Here is a 14944-nt window from a genome sequence, read left to right on the forward strand (position 1 = left end):
AAGAATCAAACTTTATTAGCCATGGAAAACACATTTTACCTCTTTTAGGATTTAAGATTAGGATTAATAGGAAATTTAAAAAATCTCATAGTGTGACCAACATATGTTAAACGACCCTGAAAAAGAACATTATAAAAACTATGTTATGTGTTTATGTTTCTGTATAAACCAAAATAGCTGCAAAATTCTGCAGAATTTTTAAGGTCTTTCCCTTATGCTCGTATATTTTGGCCGTTTGGAAGGAAGTTAACAATTTACTCATCCCAAATACAAAAGCTTAGAATCTCAGACAGTTCTGGACAAACAGGTACAGTTCCTCACTGGACAACTGTTTCTAAAGATCACTTGAAAAAGGTTGAGTACTAATCTACATAAATAATTCGATGTTCAAATCGGATTCGGGAAAAGACTTTACTTAGAAATCCAGGATTCATAAATTATGCTTTAAATAAAGTAAAGCACTTTTTATGCCAGGTGTGGATAAATCTTTTGACCGTATCTGGCATAACGGTATCATTTATAAATTTATTAAACTTGAAGTTAAGCATGAAATCATCTTGTTGCTATCTTCTTTTCTGGAGCAAAGATCTCCCAGAACCAGTATAGTTGTAGCTCTTCACTCAAGACTCTTGAGGATAGAGTCCAACTGATATCAGTTCTTACCTCAATATTTACCCACATTTATGTTCAAAATTTCTCCCGCTTTATTAACAATAGTAATTGTTTCACCGCATACTAATACAGATGGTACGGGCATTGTATGAAGGTAAAGTTTGGCGAGCATAATGACCTAACGGTGAAGATCCTGAAAACTATGGAAAATTTATCAATGCAGATAAATCTTTGCTACTGGCAGTTAAGAAAGAACAGGCATAAAGGTATCTGTATTATCTTTGCTGTCATTAATCCAATAATTACTTATGCATCTCTAGCTTATACTTCTATTTTGGGCGCAAATTTGCAGCCACTTCAAGAGTTTCAAACCAGGTTTTGAAGATTGTTGTTAATGGAGTACCATTCTTCTTGAAAACCTCAGTGCTTCATTCAGATCTTAGCTAGATCTCTTGACAACTTTCCTTCTTAGTGTCAACGAATGATTCTTAATTAAAGCTAGAATGTGGTACCCTCAACTACTTGCAGAGTCTCGATTACGATTACTCGACAATTATCCTTTCAGACTATATGCGAAGCTCCTGATCAAGCTTATCATCATATAAACTAATTGTTTCTCTAGTATATGAGCGTTTCTTCTTAACTGTGCTGGACAATGAGCCTAAATTATTCATACACTTGCTTTAGACTTCTATCTTCTTCCTATCTATAATCTCAACTTTCATATTGTGTTATGGTATTCAAATTCATGAAATCTCACTATCAGGTCCTTAAAAGTTCTACATTTCATTGAGTTACACTAAAGTGAGCTTTTAACGATAATCTAGCATAGCAACTGTATATCATATTTTTTAAAAATTATTTTCCTTTTTTTAACCTAAAGTAAATAATTAAAAGCAACTGGTCAAATGGAATGGGCTCTTGAAGAAATGAAATAATAGTGAAAGAGTGGGAAAGACTTGTTATTAAATTGCAAAAATTTCATTCATAGAAAAGAATAAATTTAAAAAATGTTAATTAAATTTTTTAATCGAATTAATTTTAGTAAAAAGGATAACATAAATTGTGGGCTAGACTCATGAACATCTGCTGTATGTAACACACTTGTAGCTCAGTGGATAAAACACTTGAATTCTCGTATTTTCTTCTTCATTTAATATTCCTTTCCGAACTTGAAATTTTTTTTTTATCTTTATGTGAGCAATATTCATTTGTTCCAAGTTTTCATATAAAATTCTTCCTTAAAAATGACTATCTCAAAACAAATATTATTCATTTGTTGTACTACAATAAACAAACTAAAATCACCTTAAGCCTATGTATCCGAGTTAGTAGTTCCTTTAGAAAAGAAAATGCATATTAACCACGTATTCAGTATGTCATTACATATTTATCGAACTTAACTACTTGTATCAAAAAGTATCGACTTTGAAAGCGATAAGGGAAAAGACGTAAAAAATCAAAAGTGATAGTATCGTCAATATTCAAGGCGAAGCATTCAAAAATGCCTTGTGACCAAAAAGCGATAAAAACAACTTTGATATATTGCTTAGCATTAGTATTAATATTAATGATGATGCACTCAAAAATGCTTTTTGACAGAAATGTTGTAAGAAAAGAAAAATGTAAAGGAAATCTTGTATAATAATCCTGTACAGTAATTTTGTATAATAATATATAAATCATGTCATTATATATATTATAATTAATATAAAATTATATTAGCACATTTATTCATGGTGATGTACGTAATGGCGTGTTTTTAAAGGAAACTTTTAAATGAAGCTTGAAAAGCTTATCATTATGATGAATCAATCTTTTAAAAATTATTTTCCTACGAAATACAAACTAGAAGTTTTTTTTTTTTTTTTTTTTTTTTTTTTTTTTTTGTTTTGTTTTGTTTGTTTGTTTTTGTTTGTTGGTTTGTTTTGTTTAAAAGTTTTTGGATATACTAAGTTAACAAATACAGACAATTTAATATAAAAGGAAACCCATTATTACCTTGCCATAAAATAATAACTGTATATATAAACTAAAACCTTATCTTTCTATGTATCGATTTGTTGTTTTATTCTGAATTTAATATTTTTTATAGAAGTCCCGTGGTTTTTCCCAAAGTCAATAAACAGACAAGGTTAGCCTCTTCCCAACGCTCAACTTCAATGACGTCAGTTACCCTACAGAAGACGAAGGACAGGAAATACAGCTTTGGAGCAGATAATGAGCCAGTGACTTCACAACAAAGCCAATGATATCAAAGATTTCTGGACCTTGCAGCAAGGAGGAGAATTTAAGGAACAGCAAACCTTGCAGTTTGTAACTTAGTTCAAATTTGGAGTTCTCAGTACCATAAAATTCTTTCGCATCCGCAGGAGGTTGCTATTACTACAACATGGCACCGAAAACGGTTTTAATTTTTTTTTAAATCTCTTATGTATTACTGTTAATGCAAACTGTATCAACAGCTTTTAATCCATTTTATAACTCTCTTGAACGATGGACAATGAAATTTTTCTCAATTACAACCAGTGGTTCGTCTATTTTTTCCCATGCTGCTCAGAAACTGTCCTGCATGGGTTAAAAAATGTCTCAAACAAGATTGAATGCGCCGCCCAGACTAGTGGTTAGGGAAGCCGACTGCGATACCAAAGGGCCTGAGTTCGAATCACGCAGAAGGCATGTTGTATTTGTCCGTCCCCTCATAGGAGGTAAGGGTGGCCTACCTATTAGGTACCTCCATAATAAATTGACCTCCTCGCACACACATGAAAGAAAAGCAAGTAACACTGTGCAATTAATCAAGTTTTTCCCCATCCATAGTGATTCATGCATGTTTCATCTTTTTCCTTCAAATGTACTTATAGGATACCTTGTACTTTTGTCATCTTTCATGAATAATCTAGAATGAAAATAGAATTGGTAAATACCTTTATGGGGCATCGTCGAGTAGGCTCCAAAGGCTGCAGCACCTCCTCCTGGCCGACCTACGATTGGCCACTCCAGTGAGGTGCCCAGGTCAGACAGTTCTCCAAGTGAAAATCTTGAATATCTGAAAAACAACAGAGCACAAATTAGAATTTCTCTGATCAGATACTATGAACTATCTGAAATGAATAGATCTAACAAATAAACTTCGACATAAATGAATCGATAAAAATCGTTTATTTAATTGGCATGAATTTCAAATAGAAATACTCTGTAAATTATCTGGACCATGCAAAAGCCGAGTAATTTAATCCGCTAAATACCTGCAATTGCTTCGACGTCTATTCCTGATACTTAACCTCTGGATGAGCTCAGCTACCATCCCAGTTACGTGCAGTCTGTCTATCCTAAGAAACGCTCTCGCCAGTTAGTCTGCAGCTGTCTGTTGCAGTAGAAACGCGCCTGGACCCATTTTACGTAAGGGAGTCTTGAAGACGAATGATAACTCTTTTCCCCTCAGCCAATAGTCGCCCAAAACAAAATAACAGTAAAACAACCCTTGGTCCGCCGCTATTTGAAATGTACTAGCCTTGTTGCTATAGCGACCGCCACCCGCCAGACACTATGGTGGGAGCTCTTTTTCTCGTAGACAGACAGTACACACAGCACAGTTCGCATTACATATGTACGACTACAGCATGTATCGCGTGTATTTGGGAAGAAAGAATTGCTTAATCTCACAACCAAAGGGTTAAATGCTCCACAGAAGCCGTGCTACTTATGGGATTTCGTGATTCTCCTAGTGTGTAGTATGAAGCCCACTTTTTTTAGAATATTCTCAACGAAGGCATCCCTTTTATTAGGTTGAAATAGAAGAGTAGTATGAGAGAAGCTACTTTCGGTGATATCGATTATCTATTTAAGTAACTGTATCTTATTCATTGTTCCTGGAGTTTATCAGAAACTTACTGAAGTGAGATGCATCAATTAAATTAATAATAGCCTTATATAAGTAAAATTATATAGAAATAATAGCAAAGATAAGCTACGAATAATTCTGCAAAAGCGAAATTTAAAAAGAATGGTATAGGATTATAATTTAAGTTAGCCAGTTATCATAACTTGGATATTTACTATAACTTCTCTTTTCCGTTTTCCTCACCAAGAATGTAAATGAGATAGATAGTATTTAAACTGAAGTTTTTGGATTTGAAGACAAAGAGTGTTTTCCATGCTACGTTTAATTATTTCCTGCCAGCTCTGATAGTTGTAATTATTCGACTTTGCCGCTGACTCCTTGATTTTGACGCTCCGATTAAAATTACTGAAACAGCTTATAGTAAAACTTAATTGTATGGTCTTTTACTTTTTTGCGAAAAATTGTTTCAAATTTAACCAGTTAACTGTGATTGACAAGTATACTCGTTATGGAGAAGCGACACAATTTTGTGTATTGACGAGTATACTCGTCACGTGTATAATGAAATGAAATGATAAGAGGGAGGTTTATTTTAGTAAGTACTGTACATAATGACAACGTAATAGAAACAGAGAAAAGAAAAATAATAACAAAGAAACCGGAGCTAGTGATTGATTATAATAAAAAAATGATGGAGTGAATATGAGAGATGGAATTATCATAGCGTACTCCACAGCAAAAAAACGACTCATAAAGTACTACAAAAATATATTTCTCCATTTCTTAGACATTATGTGTCTGAATGCATTCATATTATATAAAAAAAATAATACTAATGGAACATTATCGGTATCAACTTTTTGCTCAAATTTATTGAAGACACTTTTGCGACGTATCCAGTTGAAAGAAATAAATCGACACAAACTCGGCCATTTAGACCTAATATAAGCCAATTAGGCGAAAATCATGTTCCGGATTATATAACTAAAATAAATAAATAAGTTAATAACTTAAATGTTAATTCCCTAATGAATAAAGCATAATTTAATTCGCAATAATAAAAGAAGACGTTATTTTGTTGTTGGGAAGCTTAGTTTCTCTAGAATGGCAACAAATCCACTATTCTGATAAGTTTTAAATGTATACAAACATGGACGGCGTAGTAATCAGAAATTAGGCTTAACCGCAATTAAAAAACTTTTAAATTGTTGGTAGTTCCACAATTATTGCATATAGGTTAACTAAAGGTATAAAAACCTTAACCGGAAAATAAGAACAACATAATTCAATCATTTTAAAAGCAAAAAATGCACAATTTACAAATATATAAGAATAAAGTAACTGAAATCACTGAGCCGAGTAATAGAATGGATATAAATATACATATATATTTATATACTTTTGGTGCGGCCGATTGCAACCAAAGCACGAGGTGCACATCTACATGTTATAGCAGTCATATAAACAAAATTTTAATGTTCTGAGGTTACTCGTTTTTGAGTTATGCGAGATACATACATACGTACGTACGCACAGACGCAACGAAAAATTCACTTCAGAATTCATTTTAAATCAGTTTTAAAATTTTTTGGTGGGGAAAAGAGTCCTTTATTCTGCCCTTACGTACAGATGTCTCGCAAAACATCGTTAAATTGCTTTCGATAGCGGTGAAAATGGATATTTTCGTTGAAATATGATGGCTGAAATTTTTCGCGGTTACATTACTTCCTTTTCACTTCGTACAAGGAAGTAAAAATGAATAAATTTTAGCTTGCTTAGAATAATTTTTAACTTACTTGAATTAAAAATAAAATTTTATTTTTCGTTCATTAGGTATTTCTTAAAATGTCTTTCCGTTTGCAAATAGACATATTAAACTGGCATTATATTAAATTCTTTTAAACACACATTGTTTCATTCACATTGTTTGGTATTTCATATATGCTACCCGTAGTATTACTTTCTTTCTGTACATTTCTGAAAACATTTTAGTTGCTCATTTTTGTGCAAAACTTGAAAATTAACAAAAATAAATCCTTTTGAATTTAGCACAGAACATTTACGGAACTTAACTGATTATTAGAATTATCCATTTGTTTTAGCTCGGTTATAAATATAGCTGCAAATGTTCGAGATTCCAGAATTTCGCCATTGTTCCTACAGATGTGGTTTCCACCGCCTCTATTTCGAAGAACATTTCGAGGATCTCCCACCCCACTTACCCTACCGCCAAGCCTTTCGAGAGGACTGCCGGCTTTCCAGTATTTTAAGTGTCTTCATGCCGTACAGACACTCACAAACGTCCCTATTTTCTCCGGAATTCGAACCTCAGCCCATCGATACAGCAGTCAGCATCGCTAACCACTTTACTGACCAAAGTGCTTTTGTTTTACCTAAAGATTTATAGCAAAAAATTGCTTTTTTTTTTTTTTTTTTTTACTTATTCAGCACGGCAATACTTATTTAGCAGAGTATATATTACAAATGCAGTTTGGACTAAATGGCGCTGTAATCCGAGCTTGCGATATTTCCAAAAACAACGATAATGAGCCGCACAACCGGATTAGTGATTAGTGACTCTGACTGACGAACCGAAGAGTCCGGGTTTGAATTTCGGAGAAGGCATGGAATGTTTGTAAATGTATAGTGTCTGTGCAGCATGGGTCACTCTAAATATGCAGCTAGCCGAAAGTCCTTTCGAGAGGTTGTTGGAAGGGGTAGGGGTGGGAGAATCTGGGACCCGTTCCCTCGGGGGTACTCTCCATCAAAATAGGGAGCGAAACTGAGCTCTCAGTTCTCTATCCAATGGTTGGTGCGATCTTGCACTTCTTCCCACAACAACAAGATTTGGGCTTTCCTGTCTCGTGAGACTGAACCTAACTACAGGTTCCCTCGCCCCTTAGAACCAGCACAGAGGTTCAACCTTCGCCCTCGCACCTTGGAGTGAAGGACGCATCGCCTAAGGCGACACTGGTCGTCAAATTTGCTACCCGCCAGTCTCTCGGGCTGCCCGCCGCAGTAGGACATTACCCAACGAACCCGAGGGCGGTACCCCCCGGGCTACACCGCTCTAGGACCTGCTAGACCACCGGGCCGGCCAATGAGTGACCTTTCCGGGGCCTCCAGAACCCCATGTTCATAAATTTTATACCCCCGTGGCCGAGACTTCCTAGGCACAGATCCTAGCCAGTAGTTTCGCAGAGTTCTCTACGTCGATCCCCGGAGGAGATCCACTTCTTGCCACGATGAACTTCGTGGGTTTGATTTGATGTTACTGTCAAACAAGTGAGATAAGTCACAACAACACTTACATAATATCGGCTTAAGAATGCCAATAAGAAAACGAGTAGATTGATGGTAAAAAAGTAGTTTATGGAGGATTGAATGCTTATTATAACATGGCAAAGCTCACAAGGGTTGTAAACCAAGAAATGCACTTAGGCAGATATACGGTTCTAAGTGAAACTTTGTATTCACTCTTCGGGAAAAACTGCAGAAACTGTCCACGTAGACAGTCTGTTGCATGGTTTCGAACCCAGAACGAAGTACCAGCATTAAAACGGTTTGAACCACTTCACTGATGGGGTTTATAGTGGATGAAGTAAGTATTTAGATTCTGCTCTCAGTCGTAGCAAATTATTAATAGCGAACTGAATATTTTTTTTCAGAGAGGAATTTATATTAAAAAAAATAAAACTTTGTAAAATGTTTTTCTTTTATTCGATATGCTGAACTATTTTGTATTGTGCTGAAATAATTCCTTTGTGATTTTTTATTTACAGCCGAAGTTAGATATTATTCCCAAAGCATTAAAATCATAAAACTCATGCTTCAAACCACTTTGGAATCTTTAAATGCAAAGTAATTTAGAATTTTATTATTTTCTCTGGCATTTTCTATTGATCACAAGCGACTATGCTCTTGCTGTTCTGAGTATTTTAAAATATATATTACACAAAATTGTAAAGAATTTCAGAAATGCAGTTTATGTTTTCATGAATGAAAACAAAAGAACTGTTTGATACTGTACATTTGTGTTTTATATTTTACAATTTTTAGTGTAATTTCTTTAACAATTAAAAAGTGCATATAAAATTATGTCTTTTATTGCACAATACTTTTGCAAATTTTATGCTTTGGCATAAAATTTCTGGAGCTGAAAAATAAAGAAATACAAAAAAAACCTTTTATAAATTTCCTTATCACCTTCAAGTTTACGTCTATTAATAAACTACATTTTCAATTAATGTGCATTTTACTAAAGCAAATAAAATTGATTTCTTGAAGTATGTTTCAACTTTTTTTATGCCTCGGCACAGCTTTCATTATTTATGTAATAATAATTTCTGTCTCGTTATATTAAGTAAGTTACATTAAGTACATGAGTATCCCCGTAGAAATCTAAGTATTTTTAAGCACTAATTTGCTCAAAGAGTAATTAACCCTTGTTCCCTATCACTAAAAATTTTTCCTTGTCCCTTCAGTTTGGGCTTATTGAAGTTCGAGGCAACACTAAGTTAGCAAACAGATATGTGAAAAGAGAACGAGATCAAATTTAGTTCGAGCAATCCTTGAGACAGAGAGTTAAGCAGTGCACACATTTTCACATAATAAACATATAGCCACAAGCCAAATATTGATGCGACAGACCATTCTACTTGAGGTTCTTTCTTTTTCCCTCCTAATCCTTGTCCCCAACATTCGCTTGGAGAAACCTGTTTGTGCTCCGGCAGGATTTCGAGCGTTGACAATATGTCAACACACGAGCGATCATCGTCGAAGATATTTTTCGGAGGCGATTTTTTCTTTATTTTGATGCGCTTTTTGATTTTTGCTTTACTTTTCTTCTTCGTGAAGTAATCCTTTGGAAAAAGAATGGCTGGACCTCACACGGCGACGACAGATAAACCGGACACTTCAAACGAGTGGGCTTTCTTGAATTGTTTCATGGAAGTCAAATTCTTCGTGAGTTTTAATATATTTTTTATTTGGATGGCGGCAGTTTTGTTACTTTATGCGTCTGCATTCGTTAAAAAGAAAGACTGCGGACTAAAATAATAATAAATAAAATCCTGCTGTATTCTATCGAAAAATTAACCAAAGAATGTGTGCGGGAGGTCTACCACTATCTAATAATTATTACAGCAAATTGTATTTATTTCAGTAACTAACATGATAAAATTGCTTTTAATTAAATTTGTTATGTATATTTAATATGTATTTTTGAATGTTTACTTGTCTACCTACCAATATATTTATAGTAATAACACTCCAAAAGCTAAGTTTAATAATGACCAAGATTTTAAATAAATTAATTTTGCTATTCTATAAAAACAATTAACAATGCGCAAATGCGGCAATTATTAAAAGGGAAATTATTATAAATAGTAATTTATAATAGTATTTAAGTATAACAGTTTACAGTAGTTATATATAATTTCTAGTAGTATACACCAAAGAAAGGAATTTCATGTATACTGAAGGTTAAGTAATTTAAATTCTTATTTTAAAATTATATATATATATATGCACGGTAAAAAATATGTAAATCAAAGTTAACACTGCAATTCCCCTACTGTGTTCTAAAAATTTTAACTTTTCTGGACTGCGTTATTTCTAGATCAGTCCATCTTGGATGGCTTGCGTAACGCTGATGATGCAATTATTTCGGAACCTAAACTCACAATTTCGGAAACTGAAACCTTTCTAACCTAAACCCAAACCTCCTCTTGGTGAGCCCCTTTGGATAATTGCGCCCTTTTAGTTTCACCTCTCCTGCAGTCAGGATGCTGCTTCTCTTCGTTTCCTTTAGCATGCTACTAACTATGCCATTATCTAAAATGTGATAACTCTATATGAAACTCTGGGGTGCGTATTGCGCCATGATGATCTGTGATGAAAGAGATGTTTTTGGTAATTGGTTCGTATCCTTCAATAAAAGTTTTATTCAATTCGGCGACGTCTATCTACAAGTCTTTTCTTCGAGAGTCTTTCTAACTAAGCAGTAAAGTCTTTCCAGGATATAACGCAGAGAAAGTCATCTTATTACATATGTATAAAACAAACCATATTCAATAATAAAAAAGTAACAGTGGTAAATTGCACGAAAGGTGCCAAATCTGTATCAACCTAAATACTAGAAAAGTGAGTTTGGAATATTTAAGAAAACTTCAAAGTAAAGTAAAATTTCTTTTTTCATATTAATTACTATCAACAAAAGTAATGATTATTAAAAGTAAAAAATAGTAATAAAATTATTTTTATTACTATAATAATAAAACTATTAAATAATAATAATAAAGGAATAAAAATATTTAATTTATATATTACTCCATTTAAATTTAATTGCAGATTAAATATTTGTTTTCAGCTGTATCTGAATAGAAAAGAGAAATATTAGAATATCAATGAAAGCAAAGAATTTTGTTTTTTGAAAGATTAAAAACAAGAACATAAAAAATTCCTTAGAAAAGAGGCTGAAAATCTGAAATATTTAAATAATTTTTTACAATATTATTATCTTTTACGCTTTATGTCATCAGTTTTTCAAAACTGTTCCTGTACATTTTATTCATCATTTCTTTCAAGTTCTCTTTGTAAGGATACTTGTAAACTTCAAGTTAAAATAAGTACTTTTTGATTAGCAGCAACATTTCAATGCGAACTCATATGGCAGACTTTTCCCTTTTCCTCTAAGTACTTTCGAAATAATTAACTGCTTACTTTGCTCTGATAAGTGTTATTTCAGAAAGGAGTCTTAAAAATCATGATGCAGAATATAAAATTTAATCGAGATCATTATTCTCATAAAAGATTATGCAATACGAATGACTCAATCAGTATTTCAGAAATGGGCGGAGGACAATAAAATGAAAGTAAGTCATCAAAGAAATAACAGTAAAATAAAATATTTTTGGCTAAGAGCATGATTCAAAGGAATTAAACCATACAGATAAGATAATAAAGAGTTTGACCAATCCTTAGATCCCGCTCTTTGTCACAAGTTTTTTTTAGCCCCACCAGCGGCCGTGCGGAAAAGTCGCTGAACACTGGTAGTTCGGTCCGAGGCTCGAATCCTGGCGAACGGGCTGACTACATGGCGTTTTCGTGGTTTTCCGCATGTGTAACGTATATACGAGTCAGTTCCCCTTGGAAAGTTTTCTACGAAGGCTTATCTCCCCTTAGACAGATAGCTCTCGTGTGCGTTGCCGTAAGCAAATAAACCAAACAAAACCACAAATCTTTTTAACATTCTGATTGCGTTACCACAGTTAGTGGATGAATGGCTAAAGCTAAGAAGCTTCAGCTGATTATGCCTAAAGGGAGGGATGCCTTTGTGGAGGACTATCTAAGGGAAACAGGCTCGTATACACGTTACACATAGGAAAAACACGAAAACGCCCGTGCAGCCAGCCCGTTCACCTGGAATCAAACCCAGGTCGGACCTACCAGTGTTCAGTGATTTTACCATTCGGCCGCTAGTGGGACTTAAAGCTAATAAGCACCGATCACTGGCAGTTCACTGTTTGCGTTTCCAGTGAGTAAATTAGCTCTTTGTATAGACTTTGTATAGACTATACTTTAGTGAGAAGATTTTTGAAAAAGGTACGCGAATTTGAAGATGTGTACAAAGAACTTTTTTCACATTTAAAGCTTTTCGCGTGAGAAAAAGTAGTAGAAAAGTACGAAGCCTTGACTTGATACAAGAAGAGCTGGTCCATTTAGAAGTGGAGAAACAGATGCGTAATGGTCATAAGAAAAACTTCCTCCGATATATGAGCTCCTAGCGATCTATCCGCTCAACCACTCGAAATGAAATTTCGGATATTGTTACTTGAAGGTAAGCTCTCGAGATTGTGATGATTTAAAACTACAGATATGGTTACACGCACTTTTTCCGCGGAAATTGATCTGCGCATTGAAAAACTATAAATAGCGTTGGAAAGTATGACGAAAATTGCCAACGTAAAACATTTGCAAAGAACAGTATTATAAAGGATCAATGACAATACGAGAGAGAAAGAGAGGAAAAAAAAACCTTTTATTGGAATTACAAGTTTTCAGGGTATACAACGCTCAACAAAAAGATGGAGGTTCTCCCTGCAAAAATTCTTACGTAACTTTGCAGTCCCGTGGCCACTGAGATCCGCTGACCTCACTCCGTTGGATTTCTGGTTCTGGGGTTAGCTGAAATTTAAATCAAATCCACAAAGTTTGACAGAACTGAAAGATGTCATAAAGAAATAAAGTTATACTTCCTCCTGTAATTGTACGTTCGTAATTGTTGTTAACAATCTTTCGCATTCGCATGCAATGGGTTGTCGTGTGCGAAGGTGAGCACGTTGGAAACTTGTTATGCCAATTAAAGTTTTTTGTTTCCCATCTCTTGTGTTACTGGTCCTTTTCAATGCTCTTCTTTACAAATGTTTTACGCAAGAAATGTTCGTCATACATGTACCGTTCCAGCCCTATTTATGTTTTCTTAATTCGTTGACCAGGAAAAAGTGAGTGTTGCCATTCAGAGATTTCGAAATGTTTTGCCTGTGACCGTAACCGTTAGAGTTCTATTGTTTTAATCCATTACAATCTCGAATCCATATTTTCAAATAACAATTTCTGAAATTTAATTTTGATTGGTTGAGCGGATAGATCGTTAAGGTCTCATATACCGCAAACGAATTGTTTAAGGCCGTCCTGTAGTTGCTTCCTATCCTAATGGCTTCAAACGACAGTGAGATGCTAATATATAATTCTCTTCCTTTTTTGTGCTGTATTTCAGTCTTCTTTATATCCCGCCTAGCCTATCTCCAGCGACTCAGCCTAAACATACCGTCAGCGTCATCATTCACTACTCTTACTCTTCCTGTACGTCTGTCCTGAACGTCTGAAATCGTCCAGATTCTGGTAAAGTGAAACCATATTATACATAAGACACTTCATATGAAGTACATACAATTTTTTTTACATATTTTTACTACTATTGTTCTTAGCATTTTCATACGTACATATTATTCTCAGTATTTAGGTTTTTTGTGTTATCCGCAATTTTGTTTGATAGGTCACATTTTGTGGATGGGAATAGTCAAGATTTCGCCCCCTCCAACATGAATCACAAGCAATTATTGCTTTACGCAATTTCAGTTTACGTAATACTTCATATAAATGTTCTGTTTGTTGGGAGTAGTTGGGACCTGCAAGTCTTATACAGAGAATATCCTCAAATGATTTAAAACCACACTTAAGTAAATTTCACATTTAAAAATAATAAAAAAATTAAAATTTCTTTTGACAGTAATCAGAATGCCAAGCTATGGGGAAAAGTGAAAACTTGTTATTCCTTCCAGACATACAGATAACGGAGTTTGAGCGCAAATTCAGTTTACGTTTATGAAAATATTCCCGCGAAATATAAAAAATTCAAAGTAAAATACAATAACACATTAATTTTGAGTTTAAAATTTGGAGACGGAAGCAGTATAGAATCGAGTCCTCAGACAGAGATCATTACAAAGCATGCCCAAGCAAGCTACAAAGCCATGTTATGAACATGTTGATCAGCTGATAGTATCACGATTGTATAATTCCGATATTCTGTCTATGGAATCCTAGCGAACATGCTGGTTGCATGGTCGAATTCCTTAGTGTCCCCCCATGTTTATTGTTAGTGTGAGCCAGTTTCCATTAAAAAGGCCCTCCACTAAGGCATTCTTCCTTTTACGCAGAGTCTTCGATTGCTTTGCCGTAAACTAAATAATCGTTAATCTTTTAAATATTTTTTTTTCAAAGAAAATAACATAAGTAATCACAAAAGCTTGACAAACCTACTATCTCTCTCTATATATATTTCACTTCCTTGTACGAAGTAAAAAGGAAGTATTGTAATCGCGAAAAGTTTCAGGCAGCATATTTCAACGAAAATATCCATTTTGACCGCTATCGAATGCAATTTAACGATGTTTTTTGAGTGATATCTGTACGTAAGGACAGAATAAAATACTCTTTTCCTCCAAAAAAAATTATAAAACTGCTTTAAAATTAATTCTGAAGAGAATTTTTCGTGGCGTCTGTACGAACGTATGTACGTACGTGCGTGCGTACGTATGTACGTACGTATCTCGCATAACTCAAAAACGAGTAGCCTCAGGACGTTGAAATCTTGTATATAGGACTGCTATAACATGTAGATGTGCACCTCGTATTTTGGTTACAATCGGCCGCACCAAACGTATATAAATATATTTATATATATATCCACTCTGTTACCCGGCTCAGTGATCTCAGTTTCTTTACTCTTATATGTTTGTAAATTGTACATTTTTTGCTTTAAAAATGATTGAAATATGTAGTTTTTATTTTCCGGTTAAGGATTTTATGCCTTTAGTAAATCTGTGTGCAATATTTTTAGAATTATCAGCAATTTTAAAGTTATTTAATTTCCGCTAAACCTGTTTTTAATGGCGGCCATTGATGTTTACATTTGAAGCAGGA

General features: G+C 34.2%; 1 protein-coding gene across 2 annotated transcripts in view; it reads right to left on the bottom strand.

Moving 5' to 3' along the window:
• LOC118189817 (paired box protein Pax-6-like) overlaps positions 1 to 14944 on the bottom strand; it is a 183846-nt gene that overhangs the window by 117470 nt on the left and 51432 nt on the right. For both annotated transcript variants that reach the window (XM_085817505.1, XM_035360491.2), the window contains exon 2: positions 3540 to 3661. In XM_085817505.1, the coding sequence (XP_085673631.1) occupies positions 3540 to 3552 (13 nt within the window). In that variant the 5' untranslated portion in view covers positions 3553 to 3661. The remainder of the gene's footprint in view (positions 1 to 3539; positions 3662 to 14944) is intronic.

The sequence above is a fragment of the Stegodyphus dumicola genome, chromosome 5, assembly GCF_044657685.1.
Source record: "Stegodyphus dumicola isolate Sdum_Otavi_A_Nest chromosome 5, ASM4465768v1".
NCBI classification, from domain to species: domain Eukaryota; kingdom Metazoa; phylum Arthropoda; class Arachnida; order Araneae; family Eresidae; genus Stegodyphus; species Stegodyphus dumicola.